The 26,217-nt window shown below is 45.3% G+C and overlaps 1 protein-coding gene and 1 long non-coding RNA gene across 7 annotated transcripts in view; one reads left to right on the top strand and one right to left on the bottom strand.

The window, feature by feature from the left end:
- Window positions 1-1,209: 1,209 nt before the first annotated feature.
- On the bottom strand, window positions 1,210-9,596 carry LOC103693204 (uncharacterized). Its single transcript, XR_015637562.1, has 3 exons — window positions 8,588-9,596; window positions 8,151-8,183; window positions 1,210-1,634 (listed from the first exon to the last, which is right to left on the bottom strand). It is a non-coding gene; the product is annotated as an uncharacterized LOC103693204 (long non-coding RNA).
- A 7,785-nt stretch (window positions 9,597-17,381) lies between these two features.
- Window positions 17,382-26,217, top strand: part of Meis1 (Meis homeobox 1) — a 139,181-nt gene continuing 130,345 nt past the window's right edge. For 5 of the 6 annotated variants that reach the window (XR_015636811.1, XR_015636810.1, NM_001436989.1 and 2 more), the window contains 6 exon segments: window positions 17,382-18,122; window positions 19,958-20,184; window positions 21,990-22,131; window positions 22,682-22,732; window positions 23,515-23,565; window positions 25,033-25,179. Coding sequence is in view for 4 of the 6 variants with exons in the window: in NM_001436989.1 (NP_001423918.1) it covers window positions 18,111-18,122; window positions 19,958-20,184; window positions 21,990-22,131; window positions 22,682-22,732; window positions 23,515-23,565; window positions 25,033-25,179 (630 nt within the window). In the remaining 2 variants the exon portion in view is untranslated. 6 annotated transcript variants of the gene reach the window in all.

Below are 26,217 nucleotides of genomic sequence, written 5' to 3'. Positions count from 1 at the left end.
GTTACTGCTGTGTCATCTTGGTTTGGTTTGATTTTCTCACTGTAGAACTCTCTACCACAGCAGTTCTCAACCGTCCTGATGCTGTAACACCTTAATACAGCTCCCCGTGTTGTAGCGACCCCAACCATAAAAGTATTTACATCGCTGCTTTACAGCTATGATTTTGCTGTGGTAATGAATCACCATGTAAATATCTGACATGCAGACCCCTGTGGAAAGATCATTTAATGGCCCATAGGGTCATGACCCACAGGTTGAGAACCACTGCTCTAGAACAGTGATATTTTGGGGAACGTACACTTCAACAGGCCAGATAGTTCACATCTCGTCAATGCCTTCCTTAGCCCTCATCTCAGCGAATGGACAACCAGTGACATTTTTTGATAAATGCTCTAATTAATGTATACCTGTACATTTAGATCATGACGACTATTTTCTAGTGCTTGCTAGGATAATTGAGTGTCAATTCCATACTTTGGCTTTTGTTTTGAAAGGCTTGCTGCTTTTCAAAATGCTGTTTCAACCAACCAATGGCACGAGTCAGGTCTCTAGAAACTAGGGTGAGTCTCATAAACCAACTTGACCTAAAATTTAAAGTCTACGATGATCTCATTCAAATTAGTGGCAGGCTACATCCAGTTTTTAATTACACGGCTGCTGTTAGAATGGCTAATGGCTCTGCCCAGGATGCATCGTAGGAGAGAATGAGGTCCTTCCACCCTGCTCCGAGCCATCTCATTAGAGTATGCTGCCCTTTGCTGTAATGTCCCATCAAAGTCAATGCTGTGGACACTCCGGTCCTTCTGATGGGCCTTCAGTTGCTGGTGAGGGGACCTGAGGAAAGCTAAGTACAGTACAAAGTCATTTGCAAAGTAATAACAATGTTTCCCTGCACAGGTGATAGCTCAGAGGAGATCTAATTGGACCAAATTACCCCATTCCAAGAATAATACTTTATAGTTTATGTCACAATTATCTCTGAAGGATCTTGAAGAGATTTATGAACATTGATTAAACATCAGCGTACCACTTTGAAGGAGGTGATATTAATGCGGTTACACTGAGCCCAGAGAGGGATGGTTACCTATTCCCGAGCAAAACAGTCAGGAAACAATCGCAACAAGCCTGCTTTTATGTCAGGTCCATCCTTCCACAGAGGCTCTACAAGGCTCTGGGAGATCTTAGTTCCGTGACGTATCATAACTAAAATGGCAGAAAAGGAGAACAAATGTTTATTTCTCAGCCTAGCTCATAATTGCCACAAAAGAATGCACTTTTGATTTTTTTAGAATCACAAAATATTTGAGTCATTTCTCTCGATTCCCCCGAGATTTTAGTCAGGTAAGTTCTGTTTATAATTAGTCTCCCCTCCTTTTTCCAGCTTTAAACACTTGGCATCAAATATGAAATTCAAAAATCACTGGAGCTTGGAGGAATATCAAAAGAAGAAATAGTCAGGTCCTTCTGACTTCCATATGCGAAACCTTGAGCCCATGAGGGAAGGAAAGGGGCTCTGCCATGGTTAGAATGTCTCTGTTATACAGGGAGCCTCCAAGTGGGGTTCTAAGGCCTCGATTCCTTTCTTCGTGTGCGAGGGCAGTTGAACATCTTGAGCAAAGGCTGTCTGAATAATCCTGTGAAAAGTGAAATTGACGGTAAATGGATAAAACTTTCGGCTCTATTGAACACGCAAACGCACGCGTCCGCACATGCACACGCCTTTGAATCTGTAATACACTTAGCGTGACTACCCTCGTTCAACTCAGAGTTTTATTGCTACCAAAAATGCAGTGGTGTGTGGGAAGACAGCCACCCCATAGTCACAGTCAGCCCTCCACGAATGCTTCTCTCTCTCTCTCTGATCAAATCTTAGAGACCAAGATCTGAAATTACCTCTCTGTGCCCCGAGTACCACAAAGCAGACTCTGACGGATTTTCTTTGAAAACAAAGAAATACTGACATCGATATGAGCACACTGAAGATTAGAATCCGTGAGGTGAGCACGGGGTTAGAGAAAGCTGCGACTGCTCCACTAGATTAACTGCGGGTGTGAACCTGTGTTTGGGGGAGCGAAGCTGAGAGGACTCTGAACGATGCAGACTCTGGATGATCTGGGTGCCCTTCCCAGAGAGCGTTCTTGCTTTGGGGACGTAAGCAAGACTCGTTCCTTCCATCAAAACATAGGAACCGTTTGTGTCATTTGATGCTGTGGTTTTTGTTATTATTAAACTGACTGATCCAGGAGACAAGGCTATTGGATGGAACATTTCTGACGCCCAGTGACCTTTCTGACGCGGCCTTCAGAGTACCTCCCCGTCACCTACAGTTTCACAAATCATGTAAAGTCAGGGGATAGAGCCTTGTGGGCGCCGTGGTTTCACTCAACCTAACTGCGTTTCAAAAATAGAAACCATGATAAAGCTGATTAATTTTGCTATTCTTTTTGGAACACATCAAATGTCTACTCCACTCCTTCCTCCTCAGTCTGTTCTCAACTCACAATCGAAGATTTCACTGCATTGTAGAAGGGAATATTTTGGAAATGAAGGTGTCTAATATTCCACAGAAGCCATAGTCATAAGTGTGTCACATGTAAAAGTGATACCATATAATTAGAAGTGGATTTAGACAGAAAGACAGAAAGATGAGCTGTAAAAGCAGATAATTAGTGCACTGTTATAATTGGCAAATAGTTCTCAATCCCATGGTAACTGTGCTCAGAAAGAAGCTCCTGCCGGTTGACTAATTTTCCTGAAGGCAGTTTTCTCCCTCTCTTTCTATGGAAAGTTTGAATAGCTGTCTTCTTGAAAACTGAGTTATTATATGTCATAAACCAATTTATAATGTTTTAAAGTATTGCTGTGTTTTTAAAGTATGAAAGGACCTATCAACTATAAGAACCAAATAAATATTATGTTTACGAAATGAAAGAACTATATTAAATCTAATAGTCATGTTTTATATGTAAATTTGAGTGTGTTCTCTCACAAAATAAACATTATTTGCTGAATGAAAAATGACTTTAAGACAAAGAGAAGTAAACAGTTCTCAGTGAATGTGCATAATCACTTCAAAATGCCTGGACACTGCAGAAGGAAGCCTTGGGAGATGTATTCCAGAAGTCCTAGTCCTTCTCACTGGAAAGGAGACGACCAGGAAAGAAGGAGAAAAGAATTCAAAGTTTTAAGCAAAAAGAATGTTTTCTCATGTTCCCTCCCCAAATATTTAGCAGAATGCAGTCATACATAGGGATTTTTTTTCCAGATTAATACCAGAACTCAGTACATTAGTTCCCAGACAAAGCCCTGAATCCTAGACCATGAATGTCCATAAGCCCCTGCTGGTCTCTCATATAGAGGAGGATGTGTTGTCCCAGGGCTTCGGAATGTACAGGACCATGGCAGATCCGCGGTATGCTTTGCATATGATAATATTTTTATTAAATCCACTGTACAAACAACATCTTCAGCTTTATCCCTGGCTGTTGTTATCTGGGAATGATAAGTCACTTCAACCAAAGGTAATCCTGTTCAGAATAGAGCACCATAAAACAAAAAGTTGTAGAAGTTGCTGTCTCTAAGGAACAAGATCCAAAACTTAGTAAAACAGAGTTAAATGGAAACTGTACAGGACAAATATTAATGAGAAGGACAGCCTGACAATGGGATGGATTATGAAATCTACAATGAACTTTTCATTGTGTCACTATCAAAAACCATCAACTACATGAGAAAAGCAGGCATACTCAGAGACAGCTCTTTTGGTCACTTGTCTTCTTAAACATTTACGAGAAAACAGGTAGAAGGTTGGGAAGGCATGTGGCTCAACTGGAGTGTTTAAAACATGTAGATGGCCCCGAGCACTTCCCTGTGCCAATCTCTGACAACTGTGACAAGTTTCTGATGGAGAAAACAACTATTGTGCAACAGATGGATCCTCTAAGCACAGGGAAGGCACATCGTCTGACTCACGAGTTTCACGTGACCCCTCACATCTGTTTCTGGGTCATGTATGGCTTGACAAAGTTCTTTAAGAGTCTAGAATTGTTCTTACAGTGTAAGTACTCTAGACACTCTAGAGACTATATTCTCAAATAGTTGGTATGCTAGAGACAATATCGTGGGAATGAGTATTATTTGGAAACTCAACTGGCCAGGCAGTGGTGGTGCACGCCTTTAATCCTGGCACTTGGGAGACAGAGGCAGGTGGATCTCTGAGTTTAAGGCCAGCCTGGTCTACAGAGCAAGTTCTAGGACAGCCAGGGCCAAACACAGAGAAACTCTGTCTCCAAACAAAAACAAAACAAACTGTTAAAATGATACCCATTCAGAATTACTGTAACAGGTTTTGATACAACCCCAAAGGAAAACAATGACAGAGGAGACATGTTATTTAATGCCAGCAATACGGCCAGGCAGTTGTAGGAAGTGTTTTCTTTCAGTCAGTTTCCAGCATGGGGTTAACCAACCATTACAAATTCATAGCAGAGCTGAATTACAAATTCATAGGAATTAAGAAATCAAATAAAAAGAGAGCAAAATTTTGAAACAGATTCAAGTGCTTGTCTTTTGGGGTAAAAAAAGAAAATGAAAAAGCTGAAGTTCTGAGGAAACGTGTCCATTCAGCAGCTTCACGTAATGAGCAGGTGAAGTCAGCCAATGAGATCATCCAAGACGCAGCCTTTTCTGTTCTTCCCTGAAGCTTCCGGTCCTGGAGCAGGTGGGTTGTGCTAAAGGCTTCACCTGGGCTTCATCTTCTGTGTTGTTTTGTTTCGTTTTAAAACAACACGGTCAAGTGTTTGTATTGTATCAATAGATTGTTATTTAAACACAGTTCCATGTTTGAAAAAAAGTGTGGAACAAAAACTTCAAGCAACTGGCCTTTGGGTTGCTAAGCATGGTGACCATTATTAGCCACAAATAAATACAAGATAGGGCTGGTCGGAGGGCTCAGCAGCTAAAGGTTGATGTCAACCTGAATCCTGGGGAGCCATCTGATGGAGGGAGACTAGGACAAATTGTCCTCTCTGTCTCTCTCTGTCTCTGTCTCTGTCTCTCTCTCTGTCTCTGTCTCTCTCTGTCTCTCTGACTCTCTCTCTCTCTCTCTCTCTCTCACACACACACACACACACACACACACACACACACACACACACACACACACACGGTGGGGGAAGGGCCTGAGTATGCTCACAGTCACACATAGATACAAAATAGCTAAATAAAAGGCATGTTTAGAGAACACAAAAAAACGAGAATCAATGCATAAATTACTTCTTGTTTCATGAACTCAGTGTGCAATGCCACAAGGAAAAGACAAGTATGAAGTCAGGGATGACAGACATTGCCTCCAGAACTTGTCTGGCCAGTGGAGGAAGGATTGGGGGTTTTAACTTCTGAAATACTAGCAGGCGTCCAGACAAATCCAATGGTAAACTGAAGAGGCCTGCGCTTTGAAAGCTACCTTTCAGCAAAGGCCTCAACTGTCATTTTCAAATGTGAAGGCCGATATCTGGAGGTCACTGTGCCTGAAGGTATTGAGAAAGACTTCTGACATTTGATTTTCCTGCCAGAAAAATTTCACAAAAGGATGTAACCGAGAGCGAATTAATTAAAAAAGTGAAACAAAATAAAACAAAACAAAACAAAAAAAGGTAGAAACACTTCAGATTTCTTCTTCTGGAATACAAAATATATGGATTTCAGAATGCAATGTTTTAAAGACTTATTTAGTAAGAAATTATTTTCATTTCTGGAGACTAGGTATGTTCTCTAAAAATCAATCATTATCGCAATCTTGGATCTCACAAATGGCTCAAATTGTAGTGGTGACGTTTCCAAACAATGCCTTGTAAGTGGGAATTCCACAGAATTTACTGATATTAGTAATTTTGCAGTTAGTTTTGTGAGATGTGGTTCCACTCTGTAGCCAAACATTGGCTTAACTTCTTCCTAACCTCAGAGCTCATTTCACTCTTGATCGTGACTGTTCATTTTTTCCTCTATGAAATGGTCTTCATTCCGTGGTCATTGTGTGATATGTGTTAATCAATACTTGGTCACATTGACCTAGAAAAAAACCTACTTAGAACCCGGAACACTGCACAAACTAAGGCCTCCAGAACAATTTGTTTAAAATGTATTAGTATAAGATGTGTTAGTGTATTCATTACGTGAGAGAGGATGTGGAAAAATGAACGTTTTTTTAATATGATATGAAGTTTCGCTTTCAAATACATTTGTACATGTTGTTCTAGGTAAGATAATAGCATGAAGACTAAATGGTAGACCCAGGTGTGGGGGTCCATGCTTTTGATGCCAGCACTCAGGCGGCAGAGGCAGAGGCAGGAGGATCTCTGTGAGTTAGAGACCAGCCTTGTCTACATAGCCAGTTCGGGGACAGCCAGGGGTAAATAGAGAAACCTCGTTTTGTTTCTGTTCTGTTTATAAAGCAACCTAAAACAGCAAAACAAACAAAAATAATAAACAGTAATTTCCAATTCTGATATTGTTCAGAGAGGAGAAAAATGTGAAGGAAGTGGCTGAGGTCAAAACAGAGAAAGACTCCATTAGAATAATTGTTCCAACCAAATTCTAAAGTATCAGTCTTTTTAAAATTTACTCTGAAGATGGCTTCATTATCCTTCCTAGGTACAAGCATTTTGTTGAATTTTTAAATGACACCTTATCTGTGTGATTTTATAATAGATAATCCTTAAATGAAAAAAATTAAAAAAGAAACTTACTTAGAAATCAAAATAAGCTAGGCATAATGGTACACACCTTTAATCCCAGCACCGTGGACGCAGAGGCAGGTGGATCTCTGTAAGTTTGAGGCCAGCCTGGTTTACATATTAAAACTCTGTCTCAATAAAAGTAATAATAAATCAAAATAACTTAATCAAGGCATTGCATGTGGCTAATTTCTTCCAATTCGATCAGCCCACCAGCAACCATGGTAAAACTGGAGCCAATTAAGCCTCTCTCTTCACTCCTAGCAACCCTTGGCTGGGAATATCTCCCCCAAGCAAGGGGCTCTTTCTAATTTCTGCAATTATTCTTCCGTTTCAGTCTACAAACCTCACTAAACGATCACATATAAAGCAGTACAGCGAGCGCACCGCCAAGTTCTGCGTCCAACAAGGACTTTTAGGATATATGAAACAACTATGAAGCTATCTTTAAAGCTCTTTGGACACCCAGACTATTACTGAAGTTTAATCTCTAAAGAGTGTTTGGTTATTTTCCATTACTATTCAACAAGTAGAGAAACACACAAACAAAACCAAAAGAAAACAAAACAGAGAACTGTATAGGTTTGTAAGAAATGGCTAAATATATAACCATTGGCAAAATTTACTCTTATGGATACCTGCAGGATTTTTCTTTTCCTACCAAACATCCAAGATAAAAATCCAAAGCAACCAAAAACTTAGACTAAAATATTAAAGATAAACAAGAAGTGGAGAGAAAAGAGAAATGAATAACATTTGTTTTGGGAACAAAATGTGAAGCCTAAATAAGAATTTTAGCAGTACCAAGTATGCATCCTGGCCTCCCTCGCACAGGGTTCGAGTAACCAGGTGGGTTGTGGGGTTCACGGAAGTAGAATACAATGCGATTCTGTGAAATTTAGATCTTAGCATCCCAGTGAGGTATTAAGCCTGTTTGGAACCCATTATGTTTTGAGTTCCTAAAGACAAGCTACTGGTGGGGGCAGGGTTAGAAGTCATGCGGGGTATAAGAGTAAATATGTCTGGACTGTCCCTGCTCTGGGTGACTAGACCCGGGCCAGTTGACCCTAGAGACAGTTTTGGTATCTACCCAAACCTTCCATGCTCTTTTCTTCCCGTCCCACGGGAAAGTCCAGGAAGTCTGTGGAGAAGCCTAAAGGTTTTTGGTTGTAGCTTGCTTTGGTGGGGGTTGAGGGGAGTGCTGTCCTAGAAAGGGACAAGCCCTGGAAGATTCCCACTGTCATCCACAAGGTCTCTTTAGTCTCCTGTTTCACCTTTCCTCCTTAGGGTCCCAGGCTTAGGGGGTTCCTGGCTCACAGAAAGTGTCTCAATGATGGAGTCAGGGCTACCAAGTTAGTACACACATTCAACACCACATCCTTGCCATACTCTGCCAGCAAACAAATATATACCTACCTTCAGCCTTCTTAGGAAAGAAGAGCAAAATATCTGGTTTTGGTTGGTTGGTTTGTTTTTCAAAAGAGTTGCGGGGAGCGGGGGACGTACATTAAAAGAACACCGAGGCACATAGAAAAGAGAAGAAATTGGATGTGTCATTTAAACTCTCTGGATCTCAGCCTGTATATCTGTGAAATGGGCTCTGAAGTGCTCAGAGGTGAGGGAACAGCTGTGAAAGGGGGACCTCAGGCAGATTTCTTCATCCAAATAGTGATTTCTAGGGCACTGAGTGACTTTTTACAGCCTTAAGGAAGGCATGGTTTCTCCCAGAGTCTTCACCCAACCCTCAGTATTAGTCGCCCCCTGCCCCTCCTACATATTTTCCTTTGCTTCCTCACCCCAAGGACATTTCTGTCTGTAAATGTGAATGTGGGGATGCAGACAGCTTTGCCCACCTATTTCAGAAGGTGGACGTGCCATCCTGCAAAAGTCTGACCCGGATCCAGCGCTGAAGGGGACAAGCTGCCTTGGCAGCATCTAGGGACGAGCCTGAGTCTAACTCCAGCTTTCAGCGGGGCTCGGAGTCTGAGCCCCTCTGAGTCTCTGGGTCCAGGGTCCCAGGGCGTCTGTCCCCGCCCTTGCTCGCCCGGCTCTGTGGCTCTCTGCGGTCCTTCCTCCCGCCCGCTGTGCTGCTAGCGGCGCTCCACGGCTTGGGACTCCCGGGTCTCGGTGGCGCTTCCGCGTCCACTCGCAGCGGCTGGAAGCTGAGACGAGGACACACGCGGGTCTCCACGCCGCTCTTCTAAGCACCTGAAGCCCTAACTTCGGCTCCGGCAGCCCCTCCCTCCGAGGGTGTACAAGGCACCGGGGTCCCTCCACGTCCCGAGGCTCTCTGATCGCCGAGCACATGACCTACATGACCTACTGGCCGCCTGAATGACGCCTCGAAGGAAAAACTGTCCATGAACAAAGGCGAGAAGCTTCTGGAATTAGACCCCAGGCCGAGCGCTCGGGAATCCTCCAGTACCGCCGGGAAGAAAGGCACACTACGACACTCAGCCTGAGCAGTGGAAGCTATAGCTAGCGTCGCTCACCGAGTCCCTGTGTCCCCAAGCGCTTTGCACAGGGCGAGCCACTCGGTGCCTCTAGGCGGGATCCGCTCCCTCCTGCAGAGGCTGGGGCGAGCACCCACAGAATGGCTGTCCAGAGTGGCCTTAGACCCCGCAGACAGCTACCTGCAAAAGGACCTTTCCACCTTTTCTGGCCACTTTTCCCAGAGGACTCAGAAGCCCCCTGCGCCCAGCCCAATGTGTTCAGACTCCTGGCCCCTGTGCTTGCAAGCCCTGTGGCCTCGGGCACCCCACCAGACCCAGGGAGCGCGAACTCCCGGGGTGCAGGCAGGGCGCCGAGGCATGGCGACTTGCACCGGCACTGGCGGAGGGATACGGTGACCGCCCCCACCCCACTTTCCCGGAAGTGGCCAAGGAAGTGCCTGTGAGAGAAATTATCCTATCGGACCTGGAAGAAGAGGAGCATGCAAGGTTGTAGACTCTTCCTCCTGTTTTCACACGGACCCTCTCTCATAGAAGTTGCTCAGTGCGATTTTCAGCAAGCATAACCCTAGTCTGAAGCTATTTTTAAGACAAGGAAAGATGGTGTTTATTTTTCATTTTAAAATAAACGCACAGGAAAGTACGTCTCCAACTAGTCACAAATGAGTAACCGCTCAGCAGGCGCCCTTCGGTTTCTTCTTCTCTTCTCCCAGTGTATTTTCTGCACTACTAGAATTCTCTCTGAGCTGCAGGAAGCCCTCGATGATTTTCTTATTCATTAGACGACTCAATGAAATGTTAAAATATTTATTTTTGAGTAATCAGTCCCCACCACACACACTCACACCCGCCCTTTTGACTGAGGGTTCGCACAAAAAACGTGTCCCTTTATTCGATGTAACCTGGATGCCAAGCATGAGTGGTCAGCCTCACCCAGTTGCTTTCAAAGGTAAATGTTTGCAATTGCTGGCCGTGTCCGCGCCAGCCAGACCTCTTTCCAGCGCTCGGTAATTCCATTACCAGTGTGGACTAGATCAGGCTTGAGTTCACTTGTGATTACTTTTCGGGGGTAAAAAAAAAAAAAATCTAGGTTTTCCAGCTATTGCAAGTAGGATTTCTGTTTATTTTTAAAATGTGAGTTAAGTAGTTCATAACATAGTAGCCATTTTCAGTTGAGGGTTTTAAAAACACCCACCCGCCACACAGAGAACAATTAAAACCACCCCAGCTTTCAAACTACCAGGCAAGCAACATCCATGCTTCTGGTGTAGTCAGTGGCAACTTGGTCTCTCTGATAACCCTGATATTTAAAGTCACGCTGACAGGGCACCATTTCAAAACACACTTGAAAAGCAATTCTCAAGTACACTTATGTATCAATAAGATGTCTTACCCTTCCTTTTCCCTACTATGTTTTCTTTAAAAGTAAGTTTTGTCTTTTAGGTTCTCTCTGGTAATTTGGCACATGCTCCTGGCTTGATTTCGGTAAAGCAGATCAGCAGTTTGAGCATCCCTTGCACCAAGGCTCTGTGGCTTTTTGACCAAGACCCACTTGATTTCTCCACTGCCGGAGAGGGTATATTGAGCTTTCTAAATCACAAGATCATTTCTGTACGATCATTTCAATTACTTCAGAAACTAAACCATGGCCAGAGGTCAAAGGTAGCAGCTACGTGTGTGTTTTCCTATCCGAAAGCTTCCACAATGCCAGGGCTCTATGCACAGTTTTAAATCAAACAAAAAGGCATACGATACTTCCAATATTTCAGAGAACAGAAACGGCCACTGCTAGAAGAGGCTGCTGACTTTTATCAGACTTTCACCTCCCTGACCTTCCTCCCCAACCTTCCTCCCTGGTAACAACAAACACTATCTTCAGGAATCACCAAAGGGGTGTGCACAAGAGTGTTCTCATAACCAATTTCTCCCTGATCTTCTAAATGTGCCTCTTTGATTCCTGAATATTATTATATTCTGGGTGCCCAGCACTGATATGCACAACCTCCATTACCCAGGCAGTTGCTACCTTTCAGTTCAATTGTCAAGGGAGTCTACACTCAGAGCCAAGCCATTGCCCAGAGTTTCTTCTCAGAGAGGTTGAGCCTGTCACACCTTTTGTGCTTCTCCCACGTTGGTTGGAAAAGGGGGTGGGCAGGAAGTGAGAAATGAATATTTGAATGAGTTACTCTTGTGCTTTAACCGAGTAGCTTGGAGACACCTGTACTGTTACCTTTGGGGTTGAAAAAAAGTAGTTGGACTGTAATACCTTTTCAGTGAGTCCCAAGACCTGTGATCCTCTCTTGTCTGTTACTAGTATGAGCTCTCATCCTACCCACCTCACCCCCAAAAAAGCCACATCCTTCTCCCCACCCCCACCTTCACTGAACACTGGACAGTGAAAAGTTTAAAGAAAACAAGGCTGCAGTTTTTCTATTGTCCAGTAGACGGCACAAAAGATCAAGCGTTTAAATACTGAACAATCCAAGGAGCTTGGGTTACATTTGGATGCCAGTGGCCTGTTCTTTTAGACAGCTAGGCAGTCAGCACAGGATCCACCGGTGAAGCAGAGAGCAAAACCAAAATTAACTCTGCAAAACTTTGAGATGGAGTCACGTGAAAACATTTTGTGTGTGTGTGTGTGTGTGTGTGTGTGTGTGTGTGTCTGCTCGGCAGATACATTTCCTTCAGAAAAATACATCAGTGGTTTTCAATAAAGAGAGATGTCTTATTACAGATAGTACTAACTAAAAGCTACCTGTAAGGAACTGAGAGATCAAAGTTTAAAAAAAAAAAAAAGGAGGCACCTCAATCTCACTTAGTTTCTAATGAGTAGGTCTTTGCAACTTGGGCCTTCAAATTTTCATGTTAGAATTTGTATTATAATTCTATGTTCTTTATTATAGTCAACACAAAGCTCACCCCAGACATTGAGCATTTGTTTTAAATGAGTTTGTATAAATGTGCATATGTAGTGTGCTGTAAAGGAGAGAATTTCTCTTGACGTTTTATGTGCAGCTTTGGGTGGGAGGCTTTGGAAACTAAGACCACCAGAGATAATAGTAGGGCCTCTTTAGTGCAATGTACAGCTTTGCCTAATATTTATATTTAAAAAAAAAAAACAAAACTCCATTTCTTTCCACTCTGCAGACCCTGTCGAGGTTTGGAGGAAGGCAAAGTGCAGGCTAATAACTCATTTCCCAGTTAATTTTATTAAGAATTTATAGCACTGTTTAGAAAGTTTTAAGACAACCATAAATTTTATTAGGAATATTTTATTAAGCCCTCTATTTAATTAATAAAAGACCTCTATAAGTTCTGAAAATGTCAGAGCTGGTAATTATGTTAACCAGTGTAGTTTTCTCCTCTCTAGAGACCAAAGCATTTTAATGATTTGAAATAGAAAAGTAGTAAGGAAGGCAATCAGCCTCCCAACAGTTGTTTTTCCTGGACTTTTGTTAGGCAGCCAGTAGATAGTGAGTCAGGCATTTTCCCTGGGATGGTCAGAGAGCTGAGTCTGACCTCTCATTGACTTGTGAACTGGACCCAGACAGTCTTTGTTTTTTGAAGCAAAATGTGGTAAACAATCCTCCCAGCCTTGTGGCCTGGATTGCTTTGGGAGGCTTGATTAACGTCTTTCCTAATCCTGGGCTTTAAGCCCTCTTTCCTATCACCTAACCAGGTTTCTCCCTGTAATAACCATCTAAATAGTTTATTTCGGTTTCCTCACAGTCATCCATTAGCTTTAAACTTCTGGTAGTGTTCTCCTATCACACGCTTATCGCCCGCATTCCTTCACTATCTCTACTAGATTTCAAATCCATTTTCTTTAAACTCCCCCCATTTCTGTTTTTTTTAAATGCAAATGCTAATGTAGGGGGGGGCTATTTGGAGGGCAAAGAACTGATAATGTTTTTCTTGAAGTACAAATCCCGAGCCCCCCACACTCCAGGAGAACCTCAAGAGCAACCCCCACATTTTAACAGGCATCTTAAAGGGAGGTGACAGATGATAAACACTTATCATTTTGTGAACACAGCTGCCAAACTCCATTGATTAGCAAGACTTTATTTGTGGTGGCCTAGCAAACAGGCCCACACATTTTTTTTTTTTAACCTTCAGAGGTGCCTCTTTAATTTCAAGACGTTGAAGTCTGACTCATCAGTGGGAACCTTTGAAACAAAAGCCCAGTTCAGGATATGAACTTTGCAGAGTTCCTCACAGGAGAACAAAGAGTTACAAGAATGTGTCTGCAACTCCCAACAGCCAAGATGGACACTGCTTGCTACAGAGGCCTCCCAACAGGGTAGGTGACACACAGTAGGGAGCAGGAGCTCAGATGGCCTCTTTCTTAGTCCCTGCATTCTATCTTTGGGAAGATAACTGCGAGCCATGAAAGGAAAGTAGAAAACAGCAGCACTGCCTCTTGAAGAGCAGAGGTGTCAGTAGAACCGAACACCAGCGTTCTGCAAAAACCGGGACGCTGCTTAAAGTCCTTTAAAGGGGAACATCTGAAATAAACTTGGGGTTAGGGCCATCCAGAGCAGCACACACACACACACACACACACACACACACACACACACACACACACATACACACACACACACACACACACACCGAGGTAATTCACGCCACAGTAACTTTCTGAGATCCCTCCAATTACCTCTTCCCCTTTCCTTTTAATAGATGATTAATTGCTGCCTTGCCAGAAGAGGTATTTTTTTTTATGGCTACTATCTTACAGTTCTATACATATGCAATTCCTCTCAGCAAGTCCCAACTGTAATAACTGTTTGCTAATTGTAAAATCCTTATCCAGAATGAGGTTTGGGCAAACAATTCGTACTACTGTAATTACATTGTAAAAGTGTTTGAGTTGCCCAAGTGTTCAGAAGTAATCCACGAAGGCCTGCAAGCAAGTGCTCGGATCGCATTCTTAAGTGGAAAGTTTTCAAAACCAGCAGGGCTTTCTTTTAGGCTCACAAGTTCAAGCTCTCCTCATCTTGAAGGGAAAACCTGTTGGTAGGTAACTAAAGTATGTTTTAAAGGGAAGGTGACACATCACTTCATAAAACCAACAGCCCCGTCCTTGCTTTGAAGATTGAAGTTTCTTACCCGTGAGTTTCTTTGCCACCGAGATGGGTAAACAAAATAATTTACTGAAAAGCAAGAACTCCAAATTAGTCCTAGTCTCAAAAATAGGCAGTTTATCAAAACTGACCTTGTCCAAACTTGAAAACCTTCACGCACAGTTATGGAAACTCTAAGCCATTACTTAAGTCTGCCTGAGAGTCCCTTGGGCTCTTAAAGACTAGGTCATCTACGTGTATTTTACAGTAAATTTCTCCCAGTTAAATTGGTCTTAGACGATTTCCCTTGCGATTCATTTAAGGATTGTTAACAGAGACATGCCCAGTGTGGTGTCTGGTTTGAATGTCTTTCCCACCCCCCCACCCCCACTCCAAGCCCCCTGGGAATTTCGCTGGTGCTCCGTAGGCCTCTTGGGGTGATGACACTCACAGCCACCCCCACCCACCGCAAGACCCAGCAACGGTGGACCGCCACTCAGGTGTGGGCCGCATTGGTTTGGGACTGGGGAAGGGCTTTCAGGCTGTCCGCCCAGCTCGGTAGGTTCTATAATCCGCAGAGAAGTGTGCTGTTTGGCCCAGCTAGCTCAGCTTCCTAAAACTGGGGGGAAATCTCCTTCCTCCGGGGAGCAGGAGGTAATTCAAGGCTCTTCCATGCCTGGTTTTGATGCAGAACTCTGCATTAACTTTCCAAATGATACATCGGGGCGTTTGTGCAAGAAAAGAGCACATGAATGTGACGGGAAAAGTAAAAGCTTCAAACTTGAGCGTCGAAACAAAAAGACAGAGAGGAGACACAGAGGCAGGCACACGATGAGGAGTCGTGGGGCCTTTTATTGTTTTCAACAGTCGGATCTCTTTCAAGGCAAAGCCCATTGAAAGTTTGGGGTGAACATATGTCAACCCTTCAGGTGTTCGTTGTTGGGGGCGGAGTGCTGGGCTGGAGGGCCGCAAGCCTGGTCTACTAGGCTTAACCCACACGCACCGCTGCTGGAGTGAACTAGCCCGGAGCTGACTCTTGTAGAAGGCTAAAAGCTGTGGATGCAGCCTAGGAGGCTCCATTGCTCGGTGGAACTCAAATCCAGCTCTAGGTTCTAATGTTTACCCTGTGTCCCCTGTTCAATAGAAACCCACTCAGTAGAAACTTGAGTACTGCCTGAAAAATGGAAACAGGTCTATGACTTTGAGCCTAAGAGTTGCCTTCAGTACCTTTCAGAGATGCTAACCTTTCCCAAACAATCTCCGCGTGAAGGGAACCCCCTAATCTTTTTCAGAACTCTCCTCAAAACCTTCCCCGGCCCCTGGGGTGAGGGTTCGGTCCGCAGCTGGCGGTGGGATGGGGGCGGGGGCGATGGGAGTGCGGGCCCGCTGCTTTGGGGGAGAGAGCCTTTTGGCCACCTTCAGGGCGGGAATCCGGAATGGCAGTTTGCATTCCCAGCAGATCGAAGCTCCCTGCTGATCGATTATTTGATAATTGATTTTCCCCGCAGCCAATGCGCGGCTGCCTGGGCGGGGACGCCTTCCGATTGGCGGAGCTCTCTCCACGGCTGCCTACCGAGATTTGGGTGAGCTCATTTTCCAGTCGACCGCAGGGGGAGTTTTCTGCGAGGTTTTAGCTGGGGGTGGGGGGGATCCTCTCCGAGCCCAGCGAGCTGAGAGCCCTGCCTGGGATGTGAGGTTTACAGCTGCTCCGAGAGCTACCGAGACTGAGCTATCTAAGCCAAGAGAGCCAGGCTCAGAAACATAAAGAGTAAAATTGCCCCCACTAAATAGAGTAACTGAAGGCAAGCGCGGAGCGAGAATAAAAAGACTCAAAAAACAATTTTAAGTCCAGGGTGTGGTATTTCAAGAGAGAAAGTTAAAAACCACTGGCTGGTTGGAGACTTCAAGTTGTGGGCAGGGTCAGCTTTTGTCTGAAATCTCAGCTTCCGAAGTGGATTTCTTTTCCTCTGGAACTGGGAGTTTTCCCGGGGCCGGGTTCGGAGATAGACAAACGGAGGGATGGAGGTCTGGGAGGCCGGCGCCGGGCGTCGCCGCTGAAGGAGCTGGGGGGCGCAGCGTCTCCAGGCCCCAGGAAGGCCGAGGCTGGAGCCCCTCGGCGTCGCCCAGACAAAGGCAGCGCCGGCCGCAGCGCAGCCGAGCTCTGCAGCCTCGCCGCGCCGTGCCCTCGGGCGCACGGCTAACCTTGCGGACTGCGCGACCGAGAAAGAGCCTCGGGTCCGGGGGCTCCCAGGTCCCGGCCGCCCGCGAGGTCTGGCAGCTAGGTGCGGGCGCTGAGTTTCGCTCTCCGGCGGTCATAAATAGCTCGGTGTTTGTAAACAAGCGCTGGGGGCACATTCCCGGCGCTCGGCTCATTGTTCCCTCCCTTCCTCCCTCACTTCGCGCCGCGGCTAGGGCTGAGGGCTACCAGGGTGAGGAGGCGGGGGCGTCGGGACCCAAAGTGGCAAAATGCAAGCATTTCCATAACTCCAGCCCTACGACCACTTCTGACAGCGGGGGCCGGGGTGGGGGTAGAAAAAAAGAAAAAACCCAAAACCAAAAGAAAAAAGGAAAGAAAACCTCTAAGCTGGGTTTGCAGAACGCCCGGGCGACCGCTACCCCACGTTCTCGGGACTCCTGAGCTGAACCTTTTCCAATCCAGCACCAGCTCCTCTTCTTGCTCTGGCTTTGACTTTTCTTCTCCGGGAGTCTAGCAGAGAATCCAGTACTTTTGGCATCAACCCCCCACCCCGAAAAATACTGGCAGACCCCAATAATTTCGAGGAAAGTCTTGAAGTCTTTCATGAGCGGAGCACTGAGCGAATTAACTCCGGCATCTGCCTGCCCTACGTTTATTCCCGATTTATTTCAAGAGTCCGCTTTGGGAAGAGAGGCTGGAAGGGGACCTAAAGTCGGCGGGTCGGGAGCTGCAGCCTGCATTTGTGTGCATGTGCCTTGGGTGTGTGGTGTTAGTGCCTGGGCGTGCGAATTCATGGAGCGCCTTTCTGCCTCTCCAGTGCGGCCAGAGCTCGCTTCGCGCACCCACCCCTGCCGAGGAGCCTACTTGCTGCAGCCCAATGCATTGTGTAAGACGCGACCTGTTATGGCCACCACTACTTCCGGGTTCTAGCATTCTGGTCGGAATCCACCTCTCCGCCTGTACAACACACACTTTACACACGCACGGCGACTGCAAGCGGGCAGCATCGATCGTGGCTCCTTTAAGACAAACTCAGACAGACATTTTTTTAACCCTCCTCTCTAATCTCCCTTCAGTGCAGCAGTTGCAAAGAGGGAGAGAGAAAGAGAAAGAGAGCGAGAGAAGAGAGAAACTGATTGGGAATTAGGACTGATTCAAGGAAAGCGGGCGCTAGGGCTTTGTGCATTTGAATATTAACATTTGAGGTGTTCTGACCAGAAGAAGACAGAACGGATGATCATTCATTCACCACGTTGACAACCTCGCCTGTGATTGACAGCTGGAGTGGCAGAAAGCCATGAGATTTGGTAGTTGGTTCTGAGGGGCGCTCTTTTTTTTTCTTTTTCTTTTCTTTTCTTTCTTTTTTTTTAACTGATTTTTTTGGGGGGGGGAAGAGAAGATCTGCTTTTTTTTCCCTCCCACTGCTGTCTTGGTGGAACCAGAGCGCTTTTATGCTCAGCGACGCGGGCGCCTTGCTTCAGGTCCGGTAGACCGAAGATCTGGGACCAGTAATTCACACTGCTGGAGACGCAAAGGGATTTTTTTGTTACTGTTGTGCTTTATTTTTTTTTCCGAGGGAGTTTGCATATTTGTTTCTTTTCACACTGGCCTTAAAGAGGATATATTAGAAGTTGAAGAAGGAAGGGAGGCAGAGAGGCCGATGGCGCAAAGGGTACGTATTAAAAACAATTGTGGAACTCAAATGTGAGATTAAATTGAAACGTGGCTGAAAGACACTGTTGCTAAGTTTCCTCTTTCCTTTCTCTCTTTTTGAATGAGGTTCCTAAAGCCGCGGCCTAAATCGACAGGTTTACTTAATGCATTTGTAGCCTTATGCATGTTACTCGTGGGTTATTAATTCAAGTGATCAAGTAGTCTATAGATTCCTAGCCAACAGCTATATAAATAAAAATACAAGCCCGAGGAATCACCTGTTTTAAAAGGAAAGAAAGAGGAGGGGGAAATGCTACATATCCAGTGCTGTAATTTAAGCATTTAGGGACCAAAAGTTTAAAGCTACGTTTAATTAAAATGAGCAGCTGGGAACTTTAGCGTTATTATCGATTATGCACATCTTTAATATCAGTAGAAGTAGGTAGCATTTTTAGATAAGGAATGTCCTGGTGTAGTGGAGTTTTGGTTGGAAAAACATTCCTCTTTTAAAAGTAATTTTAATTTGCATGGGTTTTTATGCAAGATAATAAGTTTGCAGATTTTTTTTCTTAGCTAAGTTCTTTACCACTTAGATACTAAACACAGAGCTACTCAGTTTAAAAATGCAATCCTAATTTCCCCAATATTCCTATTTGAATGGAAATGCCTTGAAAGTAAACTGAGACAATGACGGGCCGGCTGAGGTGGCTTCTTAAAAGAAAAGGGTCTACAAAAAGGCTGCCTTGCATAATTTGTGTCTTGGCCCTCAAAGCCCCTTTTGGGAAAGAAAGTTACTGGAGGACACATTTTTTTCTTTCTTCTCTCAGTTCAGGCAAATGTCAGGATTCTCCCAAACTCTTCACACCTCTGTCTTTCAGAGGATGAAAGTGGCAGTTCTTTGGAAATCATTTCCTTCTCCCCATTTCCAAATCTTAGAAAAGAAACTTGCCTGGAATAAAACAGAAAAATTGAAATAGCTGAATTTATCACAGACAGTCAAGGCAATCAATTTGAAAGCAGCCCCATCCCCCAGATTTTCATGTGTGTTTTGCTTTTGAGTCTGTTTAAAAAAAAAAAACTAACATGTAACTATTGCTTCCTGGACTCTTACTCTAGGGAGAAAGTTTGTGAGGGTAAAAAAAAATATAAAACAACATTAGTTGCTTCCTTTATAGCTTTTATTTAAGTTTGGAAATAATGTTGCCCAGTTGTATGTTCAGCTGTAAAAGGCAACAAGCTGCCTTATGCACAGTTCAGTATAACATATATGGGGGGGTCGTTTTGTATAATTTAGCAGAGTTTGGGGAACCAAGGCAAACTCAGTGTCTTACAGGACTGCCAATCCCATGCTGGTTGAGAAATAAAATAAGAAGCCTTTCAGAATTCACTGCTTGGCACAACTATTCCCATCGTAATTTTTTAACCCCCCTTCTGAAGTAAAAGGGGCTCTGTGAAGCTAGGCAGGTCAGCTACACTGTCCCAGCACGTTTTATTGTTGTGATTTTCGGTTTCCTCCTCCAGAAACATGCATGTTTTACCTTCCGCCTCCGGGAGAATGCCTCTCTGCCTTTCCTTCTTCCTTCCTCCCTTCCTTGCCAAAAGATTTTGGATTTCTGAATTGGTCTACATGGACACAAGTTAGGACAGGCACCTTAATCTCGGATGAGTCTCGCTGAGAATTCTGGAGTTCTTACTGTTAAAATTATTTTTTACAACAGAAAGCTCAACTTCAGAGATGTAAGGCCACGGAGTTCAGGTTGAGGGATCCAGCTGGACTGATCTAAGCTCGTTGCCCTACCGTTCCCATTTACTCGCCTGGCTCTGACTCTTTTTTCTCTCCTGTTTGTCATGCAGTACGACGATCTACCCCATTATGGGGGCATGGATGGAGTAGGCATCCCCTCCACGATGTATGGGGACCCGCATGCAGCCAGGTCTATGCAGCCGGTCCACCACCTGAACCACGGGCCTCCTCTGCACTCTCATCAGTACCCGCACACAGCTCATACCAACGCCATGGCCCCCAGCATGGGCTCCTCAGTCAATGACGCTTTAAAGAGAGATAAAGATGCCATTTATGGGTAGGTATAGTGGAAAGGAGTTAAGGAGTCGAGGCGCAATGCTTCCCCCATTTCCCAAGCCCTTGCAACCGGAAAGTCAAAGCACTCTAGATTAGAAGTTCATAGCTGGTGACTTTTCATTCACATTGCGTGGAAACTGGGTTGGGGTGGAGCGGGGGAGCCTCCTCCCGATTTCCAACTGCACTTGGTGCAGGCTCAGCGCCCGGCTTGGCCGCCACGTTGGCCGCAAAGGAGTCCCAGTGCTGGAGTGGCAGTCTAAAGATTCCGCATCCCCTCTCAGTCAGCAAATCTGAGACCTTGCCCGCTAGACTTAGCTCGAGAGCGTTGGGGGGTTTCTAAGGGTAGGCGCCTTTGTGTTGGAACGAAACTTTTAGTTTAGGGAAAATCTTTTAAGCCATTGATTGTTCTGACTTGCGAGTTTACTCAGCCACCGTATGCCGGTTCTGCCGGTGCACAATAAAGTCAGAGGGACAGCTGCAGGTCAGACAAGGGGAACAAGTCTTGCTTTAAGAAGTTTGTTCAACTGAAGTCAAGGAGAGGGGCCGCTCTGAATTGACACAGACATTTAGAAACTTCTGGATGTTTTGTCACTGTGTGTTCAAAGGCGAAACCTGCAGGATTTAACAAGAAATGTTTGTGGGATGCTCTTCCTGAGACTCTCTGGCCAGGGTTTACTCTGTTTCGTCGGTCATTCCCTTAGGGCTTGCACTAGAAAAGCCTTTTGAAAGTTACTTGTACTCTACTATGTGCTGATGGTTTGAAGGGGCATTCTTCCCCCACATTTTTTTATTTTTAAAATTTGTAATAACTTTTATTTCACTTTCCTCTTTTAAAAAATGTGTAATGCTGAGCCTCCTGGTTTGGGGGGAAAATCTTTTTGCTTTGGTTTCTGGTCCCTTGTGCGGTGGGCTTGCTTAAAAACCTAGCCTTCTCTCTGTAAATGGTTTAAACTCCAGGCAGAGCATTTGAGGAAGCTTTGAAAAGGACCCCAAACTGTTAAATTCCCAGCTGGGCTGTGAAGGCTAATAAAAAGGCTCGAGACTCCTTGAGCATTAAAAGTCTTTTTTTTTTTAAATGGGCTGAGACGAGCGACATCTAGGCCTTTTAGGTGCCAGTCGCTTTACCACTCCAGGCGAGATGGAAGGCTCAAGTGTAGAATTATTTGAAGGAACTTTCCTTGGGGGATTATGGAGAGCGTCTGCGAAGGGAGGGCACTGTTGGAGAGCCGTGGAAGACCTCCTGCTTCAGGAGGGCTGTGCGGCCAGGGTCGGTAGGTGCAGCCCTTTGACAGTGGATTCTGCATCCACAGAGGCCCTTTCCTCAAGTTTGCTGTACCTCTGCCACCAAGATCCCCTGAGCCTGGGGTTTTGTGCCGAGCCTCCGAGGAAGGCAGGGGCTGGTCCTCTCCTACCCCATGGCCCCTGCGCCTTCCCCGGGCACCCGGTGTTGCCTGTGCGGCGGAGGGACGAGGGTTTGTCGCGGTGCGAAACTTAATTCAAAATGGCTGCTGGAACCGCTTGGGTTTTATTCGTAGCAAATGTTGCCAATTTCTTCGGCCAGATATGCTGAACCATTCCACAGACACGGTCCAGGGCTCTGGGCCTCTGAGTTCAGAGCCCCAGGAGCAAGGGGGAGGTGAGCCGTCACCTGGGTAGGGGGGTGAGCAAAAGGGCAGAAGATGATCAGATCACCCAAGGGTCTCTCGGCCTCGAGCTACTCCGGTTGTTTCTCTTGGGCGCCTTTTTTTTCCCCCGTGACTCTGGACTAATCATTGTGTTGTTTGTGACTGTTGTATTTTCTTGCAGACACCCCCTCTTCCCTCTCTTAGCACTGATTTTTGAGAAATGTGAATTAGCTACTTGTACCCCCCGCGAGCCGGGGGTGGCGGGCGGGGACGTCTGCTCGTCAGAGTCATTCAATGAAGATATAGCGGTGTTCGCCAAACAGGTCAGCAAAACAAATATTAAAAAAAAAAGTAAAAAGAAACAAAAAAGAACTCTGTCCCGGCCCCCCCCCCCGCGCACACATGCACACATGCACATAGAAGCACACACACATAGAGATAGAGAAGTAGATATTTAGAGAGAGCAATTTCTCCCCAAAAATAGTCTCCCTTAACCCACGCGTGTTACTGCCTCCCTGAGATTTGCTTCCCATGAATGTGTTTGCCATCTTCCCACCCACTCACGGTCCACAAGCTGAGGCAGAAAGCTCACTAGGAAAAGAGATCATGAACACCACGCTATGTGGTTGTTTTGGAGTGGCAGGCTAGCAGCTTTCCGCGTAAGCAGAGCTCTAGCTGAAGGGAGAGCGCGCTCTGGGCTGGTCTCGGGCCTACTGGGTTCACATTTGAAGTGTTTCCGTGAGGGACGAACTTGAGTCACTAGTCCCTCCTGGAGGTTCCCTAACAGTGTAAACGAGGCAGGAAAGTAGGAAAGCGAACAGATTTCATTTCGTTTCATTTTTTTTTCTTTCCCCTCTCCTCACTTGTATTTAGATTCGTGCAGAAAAACCTCTATTCTCTTCTAATCCAGAACTGGATAACTTGGTAAGAGCAGACCCTTCACTCCCCTCCCTATCTGTCCACCCTACTTCCATCCCCCAAGCCCTGAGCTTTCCAGACTGGTCTGTCCGTTGCTGCAAGTCGACTGCAAACGTTTTTTTTTTGTCCACAGACAAGTGTTTGGGGACTGGATCCCGGGGTATAAACTCATCTGAGAGGGCCCAGGAGCAGCGGCTGGGGAACGGCAGCTTTTGTTTTTTTATGATGGTCAGGCTGCACAGCTCTAATCAGCCTGGGGATTTATCTCCCCGCCTGTCAGCGTGTGTGCTTAAACCTTGCGGACTTCCAGCCTTATGAGCCTCCTTCACTAGGGCCACGACGAGGGCAGAGCTCCTAGACAACCAATTGGCATCAAAGGTGTATGGACAGAAGGCAGGGAGAATTTTGCAAAAGTGCAAACCCACTGTTTGGGGGGACAAGTGGAGAAAAACTTTCCAGTAACTTCATCACAGGAAAAGTGTAGCCCTTACAGCCGCCTTTTGGGGTTGGGGTGGGGATTTTAAGGCTAGGGAGGGGGGAGCCATGGGGGAGGAGAGTGTTTATGACCCTCACTTAGATGTTTTGTTGTTGGTTTAGCCATTTTTTCTCCTTAAGAAATATAAACCTCTAGATGGTACCCAGTTGCTGCTATTAAGTTTTAGTGTTATTGCCATAAATCAAAATAACTCTATTTATGGGGGGGGGGTTGGGTTGAAGATGCTAGAGCTGTGACAGCCAATTTTCTGCAAGCCAGGAATGGAGTATTTATTCTTGCTGTATCTTTGCAGATGATCCAAGCCATACAAGTATTAAGGTTTCATCTGTTGGAATTAGAGAAGGTAAATTTCCTCATTCCCCTCTCCCTTTCTTTTCATCCCAGCACACAGGGAAGGGAGGGTTCAGAAGGACTGAAGTTCAGGCTTCCAGGAGATTTGCATAAATGTCTTTCTGTCGGGTAATTAGTGTCAAGGCCAATCTTAGCGTCCATTTCTCTTTGCAGTTTAATTACAATTTCAGCCACTAAAACCGGGATCACAGACACCCTAGCCTCGTGTACCTTGCTGGCTTTGTGCATCAGCTGCTCTGCTAGGCTGCTAGGCACCAGTGCATGCTTAGAATGCCGGAGTGAATTTGTTTTACAAGTTAATGCCTCTCTCTCTCTCTCTCTCTCTCTCTCTCTCTCTCTCTCTCTCTCTCTCTCTCTCTGTGTGTGTGTGTGTGTGTGTGTGTGTGTGTGTGTGTGTGTGTTTACTCCTCTTTGCTATCCAGGGGAGGGGAGGTTGTTTTGTTTCGGTGAGTTTCCAGAAGATGGTTTGAGATCAGTGGTAGGTCTTGAGGGGAAGGACAAGTGGGCAATGAGCCCCGGGGAGCCTGGGGAGGAGAGCACGATAGACCTTGCCCAGAGACAAAGCCGGGTTGAGGGTTGGGTCAAGTTCTTGAATCTGTGAGATCCAGCACACACCTCACCTTCACACTTAAGAGAGGGTGTGGGGTAACGTGATTTTGCTAGCTGTTCTATAAATCTCAGCAATAAAAACTTAATGCATTGTAATTCAAACTAACATTGAATTGCAAGCACACCAGGGTTTCTTGTGAGTTTTTTGCTAGTAAGGGATGCCTGGGGCCTGTAAGAGTTGCCTATACTTAGACTGAAGTATTTTGAGTCATTCTTTTGTTTCTTTTTTTTAAAAAAAAATAAATTTGATAAGTTTTGTGGCTATATCTTTTTTCTCTTTTTTTCCATATACTGTGCATAAGCAAGTTGATTTGGATCGTCAGGCATGTATCTTATATCACCACAGTGCAGACTTTCTCTCTCTCTCTCTCTCTCTCTCTCTCTCTCTCTCTCTGTCCTCTCTCTCTCTCTCTCTCTCTCTCTCTCTCTCTCTGTGTGTGTGTGTGTGTGTGTGTGTATGTGTGTGTGACATTTTCCTTAGAAACTTTGGGGAATGCTTTATGGTAAACTGACTGGATGAAATTACATAGTTTACCTTAAGTGTCCCCCCCCCACAGGTCACCTGTGTACTGGCCACAGCCCCAGGAGCAGATGAATTTAACATGGGTGTTGAATATGTTGTCGCCTGTGAATCAATCCTGTCACTGTCAATTTTCTGGGATATCTCTATTTTGCAAGAAAAGAAAGTTATTCCTAATTCCGAATGCGTCTGGGGGTCTCCAGAGGACAATTGCCCTGTGCCTCCCCTATTTGGAAGTTTGGCTCTCACAAGGGGGTGGACTGCACTTGTCAATGTCGTTTATGCACTCCTGATTCTATTTCCATTTTTTTTGTTTCTGTCATAATGTAGGTACACGAATTATGTGACAATTTCTGCCACCGGTATATTAGCTGTTTGAAAGGGAAAATGCCTATCGATTTGGTGATAGATGATAGAGAAGGCGGATCAAAATCAGACAGTGAAGATGTAACAAGAGCAGCAAATCTAACTGACCAGGTATGCAACTTTCAATTTCAACATCTAACCAAAAAAAAAAAAAATCTGTATGCATATTGCTTGCTGGGTCACTACCACCTCCTTTATTATTTGCATATGATTAAGTCCCTTTTAGATACATTTCCATCAAAATGAAAATTTTTGAATAATGTGGCTATTATTGCTTTCATTAAGGCAGGCTCTAGGATCCGACCCGGGAGAGATGAGCTTGTAAAAGCTTCGCCTGCAAACTTGACCTGTTTCTTGTCGCTTTTAATTTTTGTCTTTATTTTATTTACCCTCTATAATAATGGGAGTGTTAACTGCCAGTGGCCACCTCCGATTGTAGGTCTTTGTTCATGGGCATCCCTCCCACCCACCCACCCCCAATCTTGAAGAAAAGAAAAGTGTAGGGTCTGTTTATTTCTTATTTTATTAGGAATAAATCCAAGATAGGTGGTCTAAGGCAGACAGTGAGGGTTTGAAATCTAGCAAACGCTGGCTATTTTCTCCCTGTCTACACGGTTCATTAGCCTGTCTTGTCAGTTTTCCCCGGCCGAACGCTTCTAGACCTCACTGAACAGTGCTTGGTGTGCTATTCCTTGCAAGCGCTCCCATTTTATTGTACTTAATAGAAAAAAAATAAAAGCAGGCCGAGGTTAGAAAAACAGATAAATACAGACTTTTCTCCTCCTCCTTCCCTCTCGTCCTCCAGCTGCTTTGTGCTCTGGGCCTTCTGCCTGGGCAGGTTTTGGCAGGGTGAGCGTCAAGGACGCCCTGGCGACTCCCTGAGTATGGAGGGCAGGGGGCCACGCGGTTGCCCTCCGCCGAGGCTCTTTGCTGTGCCCCCTCCTCTCCGATCGTCTCTCCAGGCCCTTCTTCCGCGGCGCTGCGTGCTAAGTGGGGACGACTTTTATTTGGAGTTGGGGGTGGTGGTGAGTCTGTCACTGGGGCACCACTGTTGCTCCCAGTTTCTCTTTCCTGTTGTTGTTTCTCTGGATCGGTCCAAATGAGTTGGGGGTGGGGGTGGGGAAGCAATGAAAGTGAAAACCTGAGGAG

This window comes from Rattus norvegicus, chromosome 14 (genome assembly GCF_021556685.1).
Source record: "Rattus norvegicus strain SHRSP/BbbUtx chromosome 14, alternate assembly SHRSP_T2T, whole genome shotgun sequence".
Classification (NCBI taxonomy): Eukaryota; Metazoa; Chordata; class Mammalia; order Rodentia; family Muridae; genus Rattus; species Rattus norvegicus.
Note: the sequence above shows the minus strand (reverse complement) of the source record. Positions and strands in the feature narration are given on the sequence as shown.